General features: G+C 42.4%; 1 protein-coding gene across 1 annotated transcript in view; it reads left to right on the forward strand.

The window, feature by feature from the left end:
- Positions 1-21,936, forward strand: part of LOC149322354 (zinc transporter ZIP11-like) — a 410,913-nt gene that overhangs the window by 315,306 nt on the left and 73,671 nt on the right. The window contains exon 7 of the mRNA XM_089540325.1: positions 20,685-20,754. Coding sequence (XP_089396451.1) covers positions 20,685-20,754 — 70 coding nt within the window. The remainder of the gene's footprint in view (positions 1-20,684; positions 20,755-21,936) is intronic.

The raw sequence follows: 21,936 nt of genomic DNA on the forward strand, positions 1-21,936 counted from the left end.
ATCTGAAAAGAAAAACCATATTAGAAATCCAGGCACAGCTATGCCCTCAGTCCTCCCAATGCTGAGTTTTTCCACGGAGGGAAAAAGGCAGTGGGGCTCTATAGCTGGCGGGAAAAGCAGCTGGATAGGCAATACTATCTCACAGGCAAAGTAAACACTTTCAGGCTAAACTTGTTTTACTGCTCTCAGTTGCAGTTTAGTGATTGCTTTTCAGTAAAGTGGGTATCCACTGGGGTTTTGTTCCAGGACTCCCCATGGATACCAAAATTTCTGGATGTTCAAGTCCCATTATATATAATGACATAGTAAAATGGCATCCCTTATGTAAGTGGCAAAATCAAGATTTGCTTTTTGGATTATTATTTTTGTCAAAATATTTTAAAACTGTGGACGGTTGAATCTTTGGATAAGGTGAGCCAACTGTAATTAAAAAGACAACCAAACCAGCCTTTCAACAAGGGAGGTAGTTGCACCCATAATTTTATGTAACATGTCGTTTGTACCTGAGGGGGTCTTACCTCTCTGCTTGTTTAGAAAAAGTGATGTCAAATGCCATGGTTTTACACTTCTTCATGTGGATGATTGGTGTGAATTTCAGTATGAGTAAAATGAGTGGGATGAGATTATATGTTTTCCCCAACCATACATATTCTCTCTCTAGTGGAGTAATGCCTTTCTCATTGGTTTCAACCAGATGAATCAAGCGATAGGAGAAATGCATATTATTATAAGTGTTTCTTCTCTGTGTGTATCCATGCCTACCAAATCATTTTGAAAGTGAAATGAGGAAAAAAAGAAACTAGTTCTTCTTATGTCTTCTTTTATTGTCCTTAACAGCATTTTTTCTTTCTTTATAATGTTACTCCTTTCCTGCTCCACCTCTGAACAGTCATGAGGTTTTCCAGTTCAGAACGAACCCGGATTCTTCACACTTTAAAGTAGGGTGGGTAAATACAGTGGTCCAGAGGCCTGTTTTCTACTGAGTGTTGTGTGGACTACCAAAAATGCCTCCCCAAAAACAAAACTAAAAGTGGACAGAACTATGAAATGGTTTCTTTTTAGAAAAGGTGAATTTCCCACTCATGATGACTTCCACATTAGACAATTCACTCTTTAGGGAGGCAACAAAATGGTCACTTTAGGCAAGGCTCCACAGAGTCTGGAGGGACTCTACTTACCTGGACTTTGCCCTGAAAACCTCAAGTACTATCTCTAGCCTCCTGTTACTGACTTATTGCCATAGGTGTCTTTAGAAGTAGCAGTTCTGAGAAGCCACTTAGTCCAGGGGTAGGCAACCTTTTTGAGACGGGGGCCGGGTTGGTGTCCCCAAGACAATGGGGGGGGGGGGCAAAAAATAAATAATTAAATAATTAAATAATATAGGACAACATTTTCAAATGTAGGACACATTTTTTAAAAAATGGAGGACATGTGAAAAAAATTGATAATTTTTTTAAAATGTTAATATAAATGCATGTTTCTTAGGCATGATCAAAATGGAGAACATTTGGCCATTATTCCTAGACAGATGGCAGAAATCTACTTCGCTTTCTGGCCAAACCCCCCCCTCCCCCTAACAGCACATTTCAGCACTGAACATGGCTTTACTTAACATGGCAATCTTTTGCATATTTCAGAGGCTTATTGCATAACCAAACTCTTTGGGTTTCACACTGAACATGGGTTCACATGGCTATGCATATTTAACATGTCAAGGTGGTCTCACAAGAAGTGATTTGCCGTCGGGTTCAAATGTACTTCTCAGAAGTGTGTACTTGGTCAAGGGACTGTGGTTTTTCTTCACTGCGCATGAGTTTGTAAAAATCACAGCAACTTACATTGGCCGTGCCTCTGAAGCTGGCTCATATCAATATCACCATCACCATCCTCCTCCTGCTCCTGCTCCTCGTCTTCTTCTTCCTCCTCCTCCACCTTCCTCCCTCCCTCCTCCTCCTCTTCCTTCCTTCCTCCTCCTCCCTGCGCAGCTGTGCGAGAGGCCCAAGGCCCCGCGCGCCTGCGCGCAGGGCCTTTGCCCCCCCTTGCCCGCCGCCAAAGGCCCCGCGCACTTCCCACGGGGCCTTTGGCGGCGGCAATCGGCAGCAGCACCAAGCAGGGGGCGGTCCCAATGGCTCGGCAGGCCGCATGCGGCCCACGGGCCGTAGGTTGCTGACCCCTGACTTAGTCAAACTCCTCTGCCATCAAGAAATAAAGAGATGATGTCACCAATGTACTTCAGGTTGGCCTTGTCTCCACTTCATGGTATGCCAGTTAAGCCATTCACAAATCAAGAGGCTGTAATAAAGGCTCCTTGGAAGTCTTTAAACAGAGGCTGGATGGCCATCTGTCGGGTATGCTTTGATTGAGAGTTCATGCATGGCAGGGGGTTGGACTGGATGTCCGTTGTGGTCTCTCCCAACTCTACGATTCTATGATTCTATAATAATAATAATAATAATAATAGATTTATTTCTAGCCCGCTCAATCACGAAGAATCCGGGCGGGTTACAACAATAAAATACAACAAATTACAATAGAGTTAAAAAATCAAACCCTAGACCTACCACCCCCCCCCATTCCCAGTACTAAAACAGAATTAAACAGTAATAATATTAAAACATTAAAAACATTGAACAAACAAAAAATAGGCAGAAACATTGGTGGGGGGAAATAGACAGATGAGGGGACAAATATCTCTATATCTGGGGAGAGTAACTAAGTTGGAAAGGCCTGCTGGAAGAGATCCATCTTGAGTGCTTTCTTGAAAGCTGCCAGAGTGGAAATGTGACAGATCTCCTCCGGCAGGTCGTTCCATAGTTTAGGAGCAGTAGTAGAGAAGGCCCTCTGGGAGACAGATGTTAGCCTAGATTTTTTTGGCTGTAGTAGATTTCTTCCAGAGGACCTTAGTGTGAGGGACGGACAATAGGGAAGAAGGCATTCCCTCAAGTACTCTGGGCCCAAGCCATGTAGGGCTTTAAAGGTAATCACCAACACCTTGTACTTTGCCCGGAAACTAATAGGCAGCCAGTGCAGGGACTTCAAGACCGGTGTTATATGGTCATTCCTAGAAGTTCCCGTGATCAATCTGGCTGCCATATTTTGTACCAGCTGAAGTTTCCGAACTTGGCACAAGGGTAGCCCCAAGTAGAGCGCATTACAGAAATCCAATCGAGAGGTTACCAGTGCATGTACTACTGTTTCCAGGTCCCTCGGCTCCAGGAAGGGGCGCAGTTGGCGTATCAGACGAAGGTGATAGCAGGCACTCTTGACTGTTGCATCCACCTGAGCTGTCAGTTGGAGCGACAAGTCAAGAAGCACCCCCAAGCTGCGAACAGAATCCTTCAGGGGAAGTGTGACCCCATCCAGAACTGGCTGACACAACTCCATTCCTGGATTCGGGGTTCCTATAGCAAGTACCTCCGTCTTACCTGGATTCAGCCTGAGTCGGTTTTCCCTCATCCAGTCCATTACCGCCCCAAGACAGGCATTCAGAGGAGAGATGCCATCCTTAGTCACTGCTTCAGTCCAAGACATAGAGAAGTATATTTGGGTGTCATCAGCGTACTGATAACACCCCGCCCCATGTCTCCAGATGATCTCTCCCAGCGGCTTCATGTAAATGTTGAATAGCATTGGGGACAGAATCGCACCTTGAGGGACCCCCGATTTGAGCTCCCTCTTGGCCGAACAGCTGTCCCCAAGCGACACCATCTGGAACCTGCCCAAGAGGTAGGATCGGAACCACTGCAATGCAGTGCCTCCAATACCCAACTCTCTCAGGCGTTCCAGAAGGATACCATGGTCAATGGTATTGAAGGCCGCTGAGATGTCCAAGAGCACCAGCAGGGTCACACTTCCCCTGTCGATGCCCAGACGGAGATCATCGACTAAGGCGACCATGGCAGTCTCAACTCCGTATCCCGTCCTGAATCCGGTTTGAAATGGATCCAGAAAATCCGTTTCATCCAAGACTGCTTGTAGTTGATTGGCGACCGTTCTCTAGATCACCTTGCTCAAAAATGGTAGTAGTGAGACTGGTCTGTAGTTATTGTTAAGGAAAATGCAACATGGGATATACAGTGAAAGAAATAAAACATGTATGTGAGAGTCAGGATGACTCAGCAAAAGCAATTAGAAACCACACAGGTGTAAAAGGTAATGTAATTAGCAAGTCCTAAATGCCAAGGACAGAAATGCAAAGTGGATAATTGAACACACCTGAGAATTGTTAAAGTGGACAAGGTGAGATGATGAAATCATTAATTATGGGATGAACCAAGAGAACCAATGAAAATGGTTGTACACGCCCACTGGGTGGAAACAGACAACAGTGGGTGGTGTTTTGCAATGACTATAATAATGGCTATGAATCCCAATGTATTTTGTGGGTAGTAGTTGGGTAGTAGTGGATAGTAGTGAGGAGTATTGGAGTTGTGTTGGATAGTTTTGGAGCTGTATATAGTAGAATAAAGTAGATCTTTTATATAAGACTACTGAGTTGTCTGGTGTCTTGAGTGAAGATACAAGAGCCAGCTGGATCCTGAAGAAGTGTGAAGACTTCTGTGGAAGCAAGAGTGAGAAGGCTTGGAGAGTTTGTCAGGGTCTGCAGCCTATTCTCTGTAACTCTGTTGCTTTAGAGCAAAGCTTTAACCACTGGCCAAAACTGGTCAGCGCCGGTGTGTAACAAGGTGGTGAGTTCGAGCCAGAGGTGAAGAGCTACAACTCCCATCATCCCTGACAAGGGTTATGGGCCCAGATACTGCAACACCCAGCATCCACAGAAGCTGAAAGTTCCAGAGAGTGGAAGACAGTTTTGTGGAAGACAGATCAGAGCAAGCTGTTTGCGCTGCACTGATAAGCTCCGTGAGTAACTCCTCCTGTGTTTTGTTTAAGCCTGAAAGGGGTCAGCTGTGCATACTCAGAAGGACTGTGTCAATTGAGTCACTGCACAAATCAAGATGGAGATTTTGAAGTTTAGTAAATTGAATAGAAGCAACTACTCCACATGGAAGATTTATGCCCAGTCTCTACTTGTAAAAGAAAGTTTGTGGGCAACAATTGAAGCCAGGCTGCCAGCAGATGCTAATGCAGCCACGAAAGAGAAAGATAACAAAGCCAAAGCCTGTCTTTTTCTAATGCTGGAAGAAGACTTGATTAATGATGTCAGAGATAAGGAAACCGCCAAAGATGTGTGGGACACTCTGCAGAGATTACACACTCCTTCGACTGCCTTTGCAAAAATGCTATGGTCTAAGAGAATTTATGGACAGAAGATGGCAAAAGGGCAGTGTGTGATAGAACATTTAAAAACTATGCAAGACTTGTTTGTGCAGGCTGAGCTAAGAGGAGTGAAAATAAGTAGAGAACAGCAATGCTATATATTGATTGAATCATTAGACCCTTCTTGGGGAAACATTACCAACAGTTTGCAAAACTTACCGGAAGCAGAATTGACGAGAGACTTAATTGTGGCCAGGATTCTGGAAGAAAACCAGAGGAGACTGTCTGAGAGGAATGACGCAGCAAGTTCTAAGAGTGTGCCAAGTCAACAAGCCAAGCCTGATTTACGTGGGCTGGAGCAAGCAGCTTCTTCGAGGGAGCAACGAAAATGTTTCTACTGCAAAAAGATTGGACATCTGCAGAGGCATTGCAAGCAGTTGGCTGCTGAGAGAAGCAAGCAAGAGAGCAGATGGCAACCACGGCACTATCAGAGGCAGAAGCAGTCCAAACCGCCATTTTTGAAGGACAATAGAAATGATAATAAGGGGTTTGCAACCATGATTAAGGAAAAGCAAAATGCAAACTCTAAATGGCTTGTAGATTCAGGAGCTTCGTCCTCCATGTGTAATAATATTAATTTGATTAGTGAAAGAAAGCCAGCCAATGTAAATGCTGTAGTTTTGGCTGATGGGAATGAGCTCAGTACTGTAAATCAAATGGGGACAGTTTACATTCCAGGGCTAAAAGAAAACTTTAATTATGTTTTGCATGTAAAGGAATTAGAAAACAATTTGTTATCAGTGAGCAGATTAACAGACAGAGACTACATAGTCACATTTGAAAAGAACTTGTGTAAAATAACATTGAATGGGGAACTGCGTGGCATAGGTTTGAAAAAGGATAAGCTTTATTTCCTGGAGGAAAATGTTGATAATTACAAGGTTGAGAATGCTAACAATATTGACAATGTTCCAATGCACAAAGACTGCATACATGAGCTCCATAGAAAATTTGGCCATGCTAGTTTCAAGTGTTTAAAGAATTTAATAAGCATGTGTCCAGATCTAAAAGTAGCAGAATATAAAAATCATTTAGACTGCACTGTTTGTAATCAAGTGAAGGTCAGAGCTTTTCCAGTTGCTAAGAAATCCAAAAGAATTGCTCAAAGACCATTTCAATTTGTCCATGCAGATGTTGCCCAAGCTAATTGTTTATCTTTAGGAGGAAGCAAGTATTTTCTAGTAATTGTGGATAGATATTCAAGGTATGCTTTTGTAAGAATATTGAAAAATAAGTCTGATGCTGGGCAAAGTTTGAAAGCATGGGTGAGAATGGTGGAAAGACAATTTGATAGTAGAGTAGGAACAATTGTTACAGATAGAGGAGGAGAATTTTTAAACAACCAGCTGTATAATTGGTTTCAGAAGGTGGGGATAAGACATGAAACCACCAACCCTGCTTGTCCAAGTGAGGATGGTTTAGCAGAAAGAAAAATCCAAGACATAAAAAGGATATCTGCTTGCTTGATGGCAGATGCCGGGGTAAAAGACAGCTTTTGGGGTGAAGCAACTCTGACTGCCATACACATAAGCAACAGGTTGTTTCATTCTGATATTGAAGACATTCCCTACAGGGTCATGTATGGGAGAGTGCCAAATTTCAAATATTTAAGAGTTTTTGGACAGTATGCTCATGTATACATACCTGCTTGTTTTAGGAGGAAAGGAGAACCCAAGAGTAAAAGGCTTATGTTTTTAGGATATTCAGGGAATAGCTACAAGTTTCATTTGGGAGGAAGAGAAGTGCAGTACTCCAGGTCTGCAAATTTTGAAAGACATGCTGGCTGGGACAAGCTGCATGCCAACAAGGAAGTGTTCTTGAGGTTAGGTAGCTCAAGTGAGCAGGAAGCACAGACTGAACCAACTTCAGGAAACGGAGGGGTTTCAGTCAAGCCAGAAGCCTCTACTAGCAGTAGTGGTAGTACCTCTGATGGGGAGACACAAACAAGACCAGTAACCACTAGAATGACAGAAGACAAAAGATTTAGCCGAAAAACAACAACTTCTAGTGCAGACAGTGATGAGGAGAGAGGCAGAGCAACAGAATTCATACCCAGGTGTAGTCACAGAGTTAGGAAGTCACCAGATAGGTTTGTTGTGACACAGGCAAGAGCTTGTTCAGTAGTAGAAGAGCCTGAGAGTTTTGAAGAGTTAGAAACTTTTCCTAGGGAAGAACAGGAAAGATGGTGTGATGCAATGGATAGTGAATTTAGTTGCCTGGTGAACAAAGACATTTTTGAAATTGTAGATAGACCCAAAGATAAGAAAGTAATTGGTTGTAAATGGGTATACAAGAGAAAGGAAATGCCTGATGGAAGCATTAAGTACAAAGCTAGGTTAGTAGCTAAGGGTTTTACACAACAGCAATATGAGAATTTTGACAAGACTTATTCTCCAACTGCAAAGCCAGAAAGTTTGAGAATGGTGTTAGCTGTCGCAGCAAGGAGGAATCTAGTTGTTGAACATTTCGATTTTGAAACAGCTTATTTAAATGCAAAATTGGATGAAGAAATATTTATGGAACAGCCACAAGGTTTTGAGGAGAATGGAAATCAGAAAGTTTATAGATTGAAGAAGGCATTGTATGGTTTAAAACAGAGTGCCAGAGCGTGGAATTTGTGCATTAGTGATGAATTAGTTAAGTTAGGATACAAAAGAAGCGTTGCAGATGCTTGTGTTTATACAAAAGGAGACATAGTGTTGGTGATTTATGTAGATGACTTGTGCGTGGCAGCAAAATCAAAACAGGACATTGAGTCAGTTAAAAGAGAGTTGTCTGAAAAGTTTGTTTTAAAGGATTTAGGTTTGTTGAAATCTTATTTAGGCATTAATGTTGAATGGACACAAGAAGGTCATTCTTTATTAAGTCAGAGAAAGAAGATTGAGAATTTGATTGAAAAGTGTGGACTACAGAATGCAAAGATAGTTAGAGCTCCAATGACAACTGGTTTCGTATCTGAACAAACAACCAGAGATTTTGAGGACAAGACTTTTTTCAGGAGCATAATAGGATCTCTACAGTTCATTTCTTGCCACACTAGACCAGACATTTCGTATGCCGTGAACGTTTTCTCCAGAAGACTTTGTGATCCTAAAGTTGAGGATTGGACAGCTGTAAAACATTTATTAAGATATTTGAAAGGGACCCTAGACAAAAAGTTAATCATCAGAAGCAGTAATGCAGATTTAGATTGCTATGTAGACAGTCCATTTGCGTCAGAATTAGGAGACAAGAAATCAGTTACAGGAATGATCATCAAGTATAGTGAAAGTCCAATAGTATGGAGAAGCAGAAAACAGACAAATGTAGCATTAAGCGCATCTGAAGCAGAATTTGCAGCTTTGAACGAAATAGTGAATGAGGTACAGTGACTTGATCAATTGTTAAATGACTTAAACGAAAATTTCAAAGTACCTGTGGAAATTCAGGAAGATTCACAATCATGCATAGCGATGGCTGAAACAGAAAGTTTAAAGAACAGAACCAAATATGTGGGTGTAAGGTACCAAAATGTGAGAGACATGGTTCAAAAAGGAGAAGTAGAATTGAGGTACATAGAAACACAAAATAACATAGCAGATTTGTTTACAAAAGCTTTAACAGTGGAAAAACATGAAAGGTTAACACAAATGGTTGGAATGACATTGTAAGCCACATACAATATTTTATTTCGGAGGGGATTGTTAAGGAAAATGCAACATGGGATATACAGTGAAAGAAATAAAACATGTATGTGAGAGTCAGGATGACTCAGCAAAAAGCAATTAGAAGCCACACAGGTGTAAAAGGTAATGTAATTAGCAAGTCCTAAATGCCAAGGACAGAAATGCAAAGTGGATAATTGAACACACCTGAGAATTGTTAAAGTGGACAAGGTGAGATGATGAAATCATTAATTATGGGATGAACCAAGAGAACCAATGAAAATGGTTGTACACGCCCACTGGGTGGAAACTGACAAGAGTGGGTGGTGTTTTCCAAGGGCTATAATAATAGCTATGAATCCCAATGTATTTTGTGGGTAGTAGTGGGTAGTAGTGAGTAGTGGTGGAGTTTTGGAGCTGTATATAGTAAAATAAAGTAGATCTTTTATATAAGACTACTGAGTTGTCTGGTGTCTTGAGTGAAGATACAAGAGCCAGCTGGATCCTGAAGAAGTGTGAAGACTTCTGTGGAAGCAAGAGTGAGAAGGCTTGGAGAGTTTGTCAGGGTCTTCAGCCTATTCTCTGTAACTCTGCTGCTTTAGAGCAAAGCTTTAACCACTGGCCAAAACTGGTCAGCGCCGGTGCGTAACAAGGTGGTGAGTTCGAGCCAGAGGTGAAGAGCTACAACTCCCATCATCCCTGACAGTTATTTCTATCCAGGGGGTCCAGGGAGGGCTTTTTTAAGAGTGGTCTAACTACTGCCTCCTTGAGACAGGGAGGCAGGGAGCCTTCCCTGAGGGATGCATTAATTATATTTTTCAGCATCTCCATGATTTTTTTCTCCCCCCTGGATAGCCAGCCAGGTTGGGCAAGGGTTGAAAGGGCAAGTCATATTTTTCAAACTACAGAGAAGCTTGTCCACATCCTCAGTACTTACCGACTCAAATTGATCCAGTCTAACAGTAATGGCGGAGGCACTGGATGCCTCTCTAGTTGTCTCTGTCCTCAAATTGGCATCCAAATCAGCTCTTATCCGAGAGATTTTATCTGCAAAATGATCATTAAAAGCGTCACAGCAGGCTTCAGAAGAATCTAATAATGGTTTCTGGGTAGGAGGTAGTTGGGTTAGGTTCCTCACTACCCTGAACAGCTCAGCTGGACGAGATTATGCAGACGCGATAGATGCAGAATTGAAGGACTTCTTAGCTGCATATATCGCCACTTGATAGGACCTAAGAAAGGTCGAATGAAGTGTTAACGGATATGAGTTGAGTTCTCTGCCACTGGTGCTCTAGTCATTGTCCAGCTCACTTCATTTGTCTAAGATCTTCTGTATACCATGGGTTACGATTTTGAGTAGGTTGGAAAGGTCGCTTGGGAACGATCATGTCAATTGCTCTCGTAAAGTTGTTATTCCACATATTAACCAGAGTTTCGACAGAATCGCCAGCACTGCCAACCATAATACCCTCTAGGGCTTTTTGGAACCTGACGGGTTCCATCAGCCTTCGAGGGAGGACCATTCTAATCGGTCATCCACCCCCGGAGAGAGGGATAGTGGCCTTCAGTCCAACCTTAACTATGAAATGATCCGTCCATGACAAAGCGGAGATACTAATTATCTCCGCCCACGGATATGCCTGTTCCGTGCAGAAGACCACATCGAGGGCATGACCTACCCAGTGTGTAGGCTCGGAGACTATCTGGGAGAGGCCCATGTTTGTCATGGAAAGCATGAACTCCCGAGCTGCGCCAGTAAGGTTGGTCAACCCAGTCTCGAGGGGGATGTTGAGGTCTCCCAGGACCAGCAGCCTAGGCGACTCCAACACCAGCTCCGAGACTAGTTGCGTCAGCTCAGCTAGGGAGTCCGTTAGGTTACGGGGTGGACGGTAAACCAACAGAATCCCCAGACTCTCCCTGGTCTTCAAGCTAAGGTAAATGCACTCAATGTGGTCTAATGCACGGATAGGTATCCTGATTAAAGTAAGGTTGTTTCTGTGGACCATGGCCACACCCCCTCCCCACCCGCTTCCCCTCACCTGCTCATTGACGGAGTACCCGGCCGAAAGGGCCTGAGCCCAGGTTACAGAGCTGTCTGCTCCAAGCCAGGTCTCCGTGATACAAGCCAGGTCAGCGTTGTGGTCTGCCAATAAGTCGTAGATGATTTGGGACTTATTCTTCACTGACCTGGCATTACATAAGAGCAGAGAGAGGTTCGGCGGCTGGTTAGGCAGGCTCTCCAGATCTTTTGGGATAGCAGGGCGAGTGGAAGCTGGAATAGGTATCACACATCTATCACACCTTCCTCTGTAACGACCTCTTGCCCTGCTAACGCCATATCTTCCATTGCCCCGCACTACTTGAATAGCTGCTCCTTTAACATCAATATCAACCTCCTCCCCAGAGAGATCTATGATTCTAATTATTTCCTTCTTCCCCCTTTCTCTTGCTGTCCAGTGCTAGAGACAAAGGGAACAAACGTATTTCTTGTTTCTTAAAAACTGAAGTTTACAAGAGAGGAATTATTCCATGAAAAGTCACTGTTTGAGAGAGGTGAAGGTACTTCCGGTTGTTTAGGGGATCGATTGTCTGAGAGCAAAAGAGAGGTGCCCAGAAGTGAGATGAGAATGAGCCAATTACATAGGATCAGCTTCAAGACTCATCTCTGGGGACAAAGCCAACAGCACATAATGATGTCATGTTTCCTGCACCTGTCTGAAGACTAAATGCTTCCTTCTTCCTATTTACAGTTAGAGCAATTGTAATTAAAGCAGTTCGATTTATACCCTGTGGAGATGTAAATGCACCTGCTAGAGAAACTTCTATTAGAGCATGCTGAGTTCTTATGCTGTAGTAATTAAAAAATCTACAAAGCTGGCACACTGCAAATATTCATCTTATACATGTTAACTTGGCCTAACACTTTGGGGCGGGGTCCCCAACATGATGCCCCCAGGCTCAGGTGTACTCCTGGAAACCTACTCTGCATCTCACAAAAATTCTCCATGTTGTGGGCTCACATCTGCCTCTCTGAGGTCATTGTACACAGTTCCTCCTGCTCAGATGTCTTCTGCTCAGCAGTTTGCCTTTGCTCCTTTCTGTCTATTCCTTTCAGGTGGGACATCCTCCCTCCCTTTCTGTATGCCACTGAGAAGGAGGACACACAAAGAGAATAGGTGGTGGTGATGTAATAGACTGGCAGGCAGGTGGCTGGTGGTAGAGTGGATATCAGCACTCCTACAGGCATGTTGTGAAAGGATAAGAAGTCTGGGATGACGGATGGCGAGAACAGTGAGAATCTCATAAGAGGCACCACAGAGCTACCACTTAGATCACAAATGGTCTCTGAGGGGAGTAGTTTGGGGAGTCTGATTATTAGCATCTCATGTGTAGGTTTCTGTGGTGAATCAGTACTATTTGTCACACCTTTGAGGTTGAACAGAGCATCTGGAGTGCTGCAGGCCAGGTAAAGTGGAGGACTTCTGTTAAGACATTGCAGAGCTGCTGCTTGGCTCAGACATGTGCAGTGGGCTAGGTTTGGGGTCTCTTTGCCTATTTTTCTGCATCAGGACCTGTAGCAAATGCCCTGTGTTGCCCTTGAGGAGCTAGCCAGACGTCCAGCATGAAGTCTGAGGGCCCAAACAGACAGGCCAAAATAAAGCTGCTTCGGGTCACTTTAGAGGTATGCTGTTTAAATGATGCATGCGTCCTAAGAGGCCAGAAGCCACACCAAAGCCACACTACAGACCTGAAGACTGGAGTGCAGCTTTGGCGCAGCTTCTGGCCTCTTAAGATGCATGTATCATTTAAACAGCATACTCCAAAGTGTCCCGAAGCAGCTTTATTTTGGCCTGTCTGTTTGGGCCCTGAATGTCTTTTGAAGGTTTCAGGCAGAGAGAGGAAGAGAAAGTCCAAGCTCAAGAAGGTGTCAGTAGAAAATCTGAGGTAGTTTAGTCCGGTCCGTGTCATGCACAAGACAGTATTCAGTTCAGGAAAACAGTCCAAAGGATAATCCAAAAGAATAGTCAGAGTTCAAGCAGAGTTTAAGGCAACAGGCAATCAGTCAACAATCTAGAGAGTGGCCACTGAAGCTCTCCAGAACATGTGTGAATATGTGTGTGTATGATTCTCTCACTTTCTTCCTTGTGAGGCAGGGGCTCTGCTTTTTCATGTGGGTAGATAGGCTCTGTTGTTTGGCAATAACATCTCAGAGAGTTTACTTTTGCATCCCTTTATTGCAAAAGTAGCATCCCTTTATTGCAAAAGTGTTGGAAAGTATCTTCAGTGTTAAATATTATGTAATGTTTATCCCAGTTTGGGCTCTATGGATTCCTTTGCAGGTGATTTTAGGCTTCACTGTATGCCCTGTCTTCCTGTGAATAAGCCTCATTGGACAGGGTGGGTAGGACTGACTTCTGAGAAAATATGCTGTGAGCCTGATTGATCTGCAAGAACTGTTTGTATACCACAGCTTACTTTCTTTCTCCCACTGAAATCCCAACATTATGAACATAACAAATGAAAGTCAGTTTGAATGGAAATTATGTAAAAATGTTCAACATCAACATCTGTTGTAAATCAAAATCTTCTGTGATCTGGATCAAGAAATTCATATAATTTGGAGTAGCTGTATTCCTTAGAGCTCATCTACACTACACAGTTAATAGCATTTTGATATAATTTTAATCCTATAAAACCCTGGGTTCTGTGGTTTGGAAGATGCTTAGAATTATCTGCTGGAGAGCTCTATTCCACTTATTCCTAGCTACAGCACCAAAGTGTCTCACTACAATGCCAGGATTCCTTACAGTGGAGCCAAGACAGTTAAAATAGTATAAAACCATTATAACTGAAGTGCCATGTAGATACATGCTTAGATTACAATTTTAAGTATGCTTTCTTTGGAACAAGGACCACTGAATTCAAAGTAAATGTACATAGGATCAATTTGACTGTATTGTGTTTAGAGGTTGCAGGTACAATGGTAGAATGAGACCTAACAGTATGTTACCTTTGTAGCTGTCAACATTTTGTGTCTGGAAACAGCACTCTTTTTTTTGGGGGGGGGGGGGGAGTAATATATAATAATAATAATAAAAGTTTATTTATATCCCGCCTCTTGAGGTCAATCGGGGCGGCTAACAACAATAAAATACAATACATTGTAGCTCAAAATTCTCTCCCCCCCCCTTAAAAAATTATTAAATCAATTATAATTAAAACCAACTAATTAAACAACAGTAACACATACACATTATTACAAGACAAACAAAACAAAACAAAACAAATAAAACAGTAAACTACGGTAGCATTTCCAAGGAGGACCTTGGGGACTCTCATAAGAACAGGGTTCCTGAGGCCAGGGTTATCTATTCCGGAAAGGCCTGCTGGAAGAGATCCGTCTTGACAGCCTTTTTAAAGCTGTCTAAAGATGTCAATTGACGGATCTTGTCCGGCAGGTCGTTCCACAATCTGGGGGTGACAACAGAAAAAGCCCTCTGGGAGGTAGCCGAAAGCCTAGCTCTTTGAGGCAATAGCAAATTCCTCCCAGAGGACCAGAGTGTGCGGGGAGGATTATATGGGAGGAGGCGGTCCCTGAGATAGTTTGGACCCAAGCCATTTAGGGCTTTAAAGGTGATAACCAACACCTTGTACTGGGCCCGGAAACTAATAGGCAGCCAGTGGAGGGACTTCAATACCGGAGTAATATGGTCCCTCCTTGATGTTCCGCCATGTTCTGCACTAATTGCAGTTTCTGAATCAAGTACAAGAGTAGCCCCATGTAGAGAGCATTACAGAAATCTAGACGTGAGGTTACCAGCGTGTGTACAACGGTCTCGAGATCCCTTACTTCCAGAAAAGGGCGCAGTTGGCGTATCAGCCGAAGCTGATAACAGGCGCTCTTGACTGTCGCATTTACCTGATTTATCATCAGGAGCGATGAGTCAAGGAGCACCCCCAGACTGCGAACACAGTCACTAGAGGAGAGTGTGACCCCATCCAGGACTGGAGGTTGCAACCCAATTCTTGGTTTTGGGGCCGCTACCGTGAGCACCTCTGTCTTGTCCGGATTCAGTTTCAATCTGTTTTTCCTCATCCAGCCCATTACTGCTTGGAGGCATTCATTGAGAGAGGAGATGCCATTAGAATTCGAGGCCGACGAACGACACACGGAGAAATAGATCTGGGTGTCATCAGCGTACTGATAACACCCAGCTCCATAACTCCGAATAATCTCACCCAGCGGCTTCATAAAGATGTTAAATAACATCGGGGACAGTATAGCACCCTGTGGAACCCCACAGGTGAGCTCCCTTTTACTGGAGCAACTGTCCCTGAGCAGCACCCTCTGGGATCTGCCCGAGAGGAAGGACCGGAACCACTGCAATGCAGTGCCTCCGATACCTAACCCCCTCAGGCGGTCCAAGAGGATGCCATGATCTATCGTGTCGAAAGCCGTTGAGAGGTCTAGGAGCACCAACAGGGTCACACTGCCCCTGTCGATGCTCAGACGCAGATCGTCGGTCAAGGCAACCATGGCAGTCTCAACCCCAAAGTAAAAAAACCCACAACACATGCATTCTAATTTGTCATTTTGTGACTAGCCACTGCAACACTTCCACAAAACAGCGAATGTCCAGACAACTTTGGGACCCCTACTATAGTGTGTGGAATTCCAGTTTCCATGTCTTTGAGGGTGGCAAATTATTTCATTTGGTGATACTGAACCAAACCCAATGGGACTTCTCCTGTTTGTTGTTCCACCTTCTGGTCCTTCTTACGTTTATCGATAATATTAGTCTTTATTTCTGAATCCCTACCACTGATATCAGGGCTAATAACCTGAATTGACAGTCTATGTGGAATCTTTTTTTTTAATTTAAATTACTTTATTTTATAATGTAAGACATACAATTCAGAATGAAATCCTTCAGTTAACATAAGTTCAGCCAAAACAACTTGCTTTAACAAAGAACTTTTAAAAGACCAATTATTATTTAAGCTAACATCTGAATTGTATTTTGTTACTTAATGATGGTGTAGTCCTACACATTCATGGGGGCAAAAAGTGGTTTAAACATAACAAAACAAAAACAACCTGGTGTTGGGGGTATAAAGAACCTGGGTTCCTTCCCACCTCTATGTGGAGAATCTTGATCTTGATCTCCAGTCACTTCTAAACTATAGGGTAGGGAAGGATCCAAGATCTGCTCTGCTCCTACCTCCAACTGAGAACCAACTCTCAAAGTTTCAAGTTAATTATCAGTATGAATAGGATTTGATTTGCTTACATTCTCATTTCCTACAAAACACTCATCAATTCTGGGCTGTTTAGAGTGTTTTGAATGAGGGAGTGAGTTTGGACTCCCACCCAACTGTTTTCTATGTTTTCTTTTTCCCATGGCTTAGTTTAGGAGTTTTCTGTAGAACTCAAAAGTTTAAATCAGGTATTTATGTTAGGAATAAATTTTCTAAGCTATTTTGCACTGACAAGAAAGTGAGTGACACTAGGGAACTCAGATGGCGATGGAGGTGTTGAAAGGGCGGGGCTTTTTAGCCCTCCAAGTGCGCTCCTGGTGTTGGCTCCAATGCCGGGGAAGGATGGGGTTGGGCAAGGCCTCAAGCCGCCGCTGTCTCTCTCCCACTGCTGCCTCCACTGCCTCCTGGACCACTGTTGTGGGGGAAAGGGCTTGGCTCAGCGTTCCTGGCTGCTCCTGCTGGCTTGCCTTGCCTGGTCCAAAACCAATGGGATGTTCAGGAAAAATTTACATACATCTTCTATATATGATAGTGTATATCCCATGTAAGACGTGCATTAAGAAACTTGTCTTTCCTCATGTTTGTCCCCTTGAAATTCCAAGTGTGGAGTAATCAGCTTTATGTCCATGTTGTTGGGCTAACTAGCACTGCAGATTTGTGCAGTACACATGATGGCTTTAGCTGAGGGGTTGGGAATCTTCTACATGGCCCATGTTTAGGGATTGTCAGAATTGTCATTCAACAACCTTTAGATGACCAAAGGTCTCCCACCTATTTTACCCCAATATAAGAGACAGTGTCATTTTTATTTTAATAAGGCAAGTGTCTATCTGTTCCGTGGTCTGCTAGTACTAGCCAAGAAGGGTGATGAGGGGGCATGCTTGTCTCTCCCACCACCCAACTGTGCTTTCTCTGAACTGAATAATGGTTTGTTTGTTTTTGCATAGTACTTTCATGCTTTAAACATCTGTGCCCAGATCAACAGTGAAATGGTAAGAGTTGAAGCAGAGGTACCCAGTAGGACAGTCTCAGAGTCCAAAAACATAAATGGCTTGTTGCCCCTAGACATCTTCGCAAAAGCACAAGGGATGCGGAGATGACAGTTTAGAAGGGACATAGTAAGCTGGCATCCCTAAAATACTGCCAGTGCTTCCTTGCTATTTGTACAAAGGATGTTAGCATATTTTATTTTCATGTAATTATGAAATGTATAAAAACCACAGGAGAGTGTATTTTAAATTACTCTATTTTATTTTATTTTATTGTGTATCAGTTGAAGTTTATTGCTACCCTTTGTATCATGCTTTGTATCTTTTTAAATCTTGCTGATCATTGACCGAATAAAACATATCTAATGGCTGTGTGGATCCACTGACCAACCACTTCCAATGGTTTTCATCTCCACCAGGAACAATTCTTTTTTAAAGCAAAGGTTTCTTTAGATGTCCTTAATTGAGTATTCAAAACCAACCCATTCCTAAATTCTTTACATTTAAGTGTTTTGCCACAGATAAATACCTGTTTTCCTTTCAGTTACTGTACAGATTTCTGCTACATGTATTGAGAACGGGGGAGATATGAGGAGGGGGAACAGGGAAGACAATGAGTGCGGATGGGGCCAACAAATTATGTTACACTCCTGTTAATCAAAAAATCCTGGGTCCACTACATTACTCACCCTAATGAGATAGTTGGTCCAGTAAAAATACCAGTATCCTTCTTTCTCTGTCAGATGAGTATAGTTGTTTAAACTAATCCTTTGTGGGTTGGGTTATGATGTTAGCTGTGGTCACCAACTGTGATCCTGCACTGAAAGAGCAGTGCCTTGTGCCTAATTGTTTGTGCTTATTTGTTTGTGTGGCAAGTAATAAAGCTGGATTATTACAACAAATATAGCAACAAATATAGCACTCTCAGAAGGTCAGGTCTGCTGTGTGGTTCAATTAGAGAACAATAATCTTGTTAGCCTGTTCCCGCAAAAGCAACAAGGAGCCTTTAAAGACTAACAAATTGACTCCTTAGCTTTTTTTCCTTATGGATTAAGGCTTTTGTTTGAGTTGCATATACGTCTCATTGAAATTGGTAGAGTAAGAGGCTGTGCAGACTGCCCCCTAAGAGGTGGCCTGCAGCCACTTCCAGCTGTGCCGGATCAGGGCTGTGGCAACTGCATGCCGCGACCCCGATCTGGCCTTTTCAGGGAGCAAAAAGGAGCCGCAAAAAGCAGCTCTTTTTTGCGCCCTGGTAAAGGGTGCGATAGCTGTAGCGCCTCAGCTTTAAGGCACTTCTTTGGCACTGTGTCATGTAAATGCAGCACCAGAGGAGTGCCACGATGCTGTGCACCATGTGGAGTGGCGCGCGCCATCACACCACCCTGGGGGTGGAGTCAGGGCATGCATCATATGGACACCATGCCTCAACTCCGCCCCCAGGCCAGCTTTTATAGCTGGTCTGCATAGCCCCTAGGTATTATTGCAACTGTAACCCCTGCTTTATAATAACTATTTTAAGAGCATTTACCCTTTTCTGAATTATAGACTCAGGATGGTGGTGGTGGTAGTGGTACAGTACTTAAAACATTGAGAGAAAAACATGCAGGAAAGAAATTTGTTCTGCTTGAAGTGGCTCTAGGCCAATATTGTAAAACCTTTAAAAGTATTTGATATATTTAAATTTTTAAGCAAAGTTGTCCAGTTGTTTATTGTTGTGTGCCTTCAAGCTGTTTCCAACTTATGGTGATCCTAAGGCAAACCTATCACAGGATTTTCTTGGCAAGATTTGCTCAGAGGAGGTTCAGATTTGTCTGTTGCCATCCTCTGAGGCTGAGAGAGTGTGATATGCCCAAAGTCATCCAATGCGTTTCTGTGGCCAAACCAGGATTCAAACCCTGGTCTCCAGAATCATATCCAGCAGTCAAATCACTATGCCATGCTGGCTCATTGAGTGCAGATACAGTACTGCATACTAAATTCATTGAAATTGTGATTGATACCTTATAGTGGTGCTACCCAAAATGTTGTTCCCTGGACTGGTTCTGGTCCATGAACCATTGGTGGGAGGTCACTGGCAAGTTTCCAAGAAAAACAAACTTGTACCCAGTGGGCCCAAATTTAGTGCTAATCCCTGCACATTGGGAGAAAATAATAATAGCCAGTCCTTAACATCAGCCTGAGAAGGACTGTCTTGAACAATAATAACAAGCAACTTCAAAAGGATTCTGCACTATTCAGTTCAGTATCTTCAGTCCATATGCTCAAACCTATAGTACATTTAAACATTCAGATAAGCATACAGAAAGCGTAACCTATAAAGTCTTTTGGAATTTGCCTTCTCTGTCTGTTAGAGAAAAAGATCTTTGGGATGGTTGATGTCTCTTGTTACCAGTGGTTTGAACTGGTACCAACTGGAACAGATGCAGTCTTCTCTGGAACTCAGGAACAAAGTAACTTCAACACAGATTTTCACTCAAATGAGGGTTTATTGACTTCGTTGCTATTTACACTTTTACAGCAGGCTACTATACATCTATACTCTTTCAGAGTCCATGCTAGAAGCTTGAATGTAACATCAGTCTTTGTTCTCTCAAAAGATCAACCTTCCCACCAAGTGGACACACCTCTTTTCCATGAAGTCACCACACTACACAAAAGCATAACAATAATACATTTTGTTTATATTATGTCTCAGGCAATGTCCTTGAAGACTTATTCTTCCAGGCCTAGGCTTTCTGGCCTGCAACAGGAACCATTTTAAACCTTAGTTAACCATTGACACATCTGAACATTTTCAATACAATTTAGAAATATATTTTAACACTGTCATACTACAATGACCCTGATACAGCAATTTTATATATTTATTTCCTTTATTTCATTTATATATTTCTTTCTCTCAATAATAGGATGCAAGGCAGATAACAACATATTTAAAAACAATACAGATTAAAAATATAAAACAACTTTAATAAAAATAAATATAATAAAATAAAACTTTAATATGTTTTTATAAAAAATATATAAATAAAAGGCATTTAAGAAGCAATTAAATAATTTATGAAGTTAAAACATTAAACATTAAAACATTAAAATTTATTAAAAGACATTGCAAACCATAATTGCAAGGCATGCAATGCAAACAAAGCATTATTGTATGCAGGTGGTTGCTACAAAAAATAATGACCCTGGATGTGCAGCCCCAACACATTTCAAAAGATATCTAATAGCAGATCTGTTGGGGGTCAAGTAAGTCTATCTGCTGTGTAAGTGGATCTGAATATGCATATTCAGATTGATTGATTGATTAGTTTCATATCCTGCTTTGCTCCCAGTATGGGACCCAAGGCAGCTGATGTGAAATCATGTTTACCATCTGTGAACTATAAATGTTGCAGAGTGTTTTTTGTTTTTTTAAGTTTGAGAAAGGGATAGGCAACATGTTTTTTTTTGTGCACTCAGCATGAAATGTGGCCACAGGGCTAACAACTCTTGCTTCCTTTCTCTGTTTCAGAGGGTTTGGCTGTTGGTGTTGGATTTGGTGCTGTTGGGAAATCAGCATCTGCAACCTTTGAAAGTGCAAGGTAAGTGCACTGTGTGATTTTTTCCACATCTTTATATGTTACAACTTTGTTTCCTTGCACAATAGGAATGGGATTCAGTACTGAGTATGCAGAAATTCACTCAGACGTTGGGAATTTCCCATTTACTTTTCCTTCCTAGAAACACTGCCATCTGTCAAAATCTGCTCTGCACATTCTGCCAAACCCCTTGAGCAAATTTTGAGACTGCACAGTGGGCTGCAGGGAAGTCTTTCCCCTCTGTTCCACCAACAAATGCATTGCCATCAGTGAAAAGACTTAAGGAAGGCACTTGGAAGCTAATTACACAGGACTGTGTAATGCAGTTGCACTGTGTTAGGCCTGCACTGCTGAAATAATGCAGTTTTACACCACTTTAGCCTTCATGACTCTGTCTTACGGAATCCTAGGGTTTGTAGTTTGTTGTGACATCAGAGAATGCTAAATGTCTCACAAAACTACAAATCTCAGAATTCAGTAGCATTGAACCATGACAGTGAAAGCAGTGTCAAACTCCTTAATGTTTCCAGTGCAGATTTGACCTTAGTCTCATCTTTGTCTGGATCTTATTGAACAGTGTTGTGACTCTCTCTATGATGTACCATACTGTACTACCATTGCATCATTTGGAAATCAATTCTTTTCCCACCTGAAATTATCTGTTAATGTCTTGCTGTGTTTTAGTAATCACTTTGGGTATGAATGTCTCATTCCTCTTCACTGCACTATCAGGAGCATGGTGGGTGTGGTGTCGGTATAGTTTCATTGCTCTTCCATTGGGGATTTCCAGCAGGGAAGCCCCCAACTACTTGTGGTTGTTGGACTGGGATGACACTGGGATTCCCAAGACGTCCAAGAGAACTGCTGTATTCTTCTTGCTCCATCCTGGGTTTTTTTAACATTATTTTTTAAAATAATAAATAAGAGAATAGTCAAATAGCACTATTCAAATGTAATCCTATTAAAGGATTCACAGGGTTCAGAAAACTTTTGAACAGGAAATATACCAAGGTTAAAAGATTAGTATGCAAAAACTAAACTGGGCAAGTGTTGGTTAACACAAAGAATGCATAGGGAAAAATGGTGGAAGCTCTTTGGTGTGTGTTTTGATCTGAGAAGAATATTTAAACAAAAAAAAGTCTAGCAAGTAATCAACAAAAATGATAGCTGTTAAAGCTGTTGTTC

This window comes from Sceloporus occidentalis, unplaced genomic scaffold, assembly GCF_023333645.1.
Source record: "Sceloporus occidentalis isolate IW3139 unplaced genomic scaffold, rSceOcc1.0.p SCAF_1, whole genome shotgun sequence".
Lineage (NCBI taxonomy): Eukaryota > Metazoa > Chordata > Lepidosauria > Squamata > Phrynosomatidae > Sceloporus > Sceloporus occidentalis.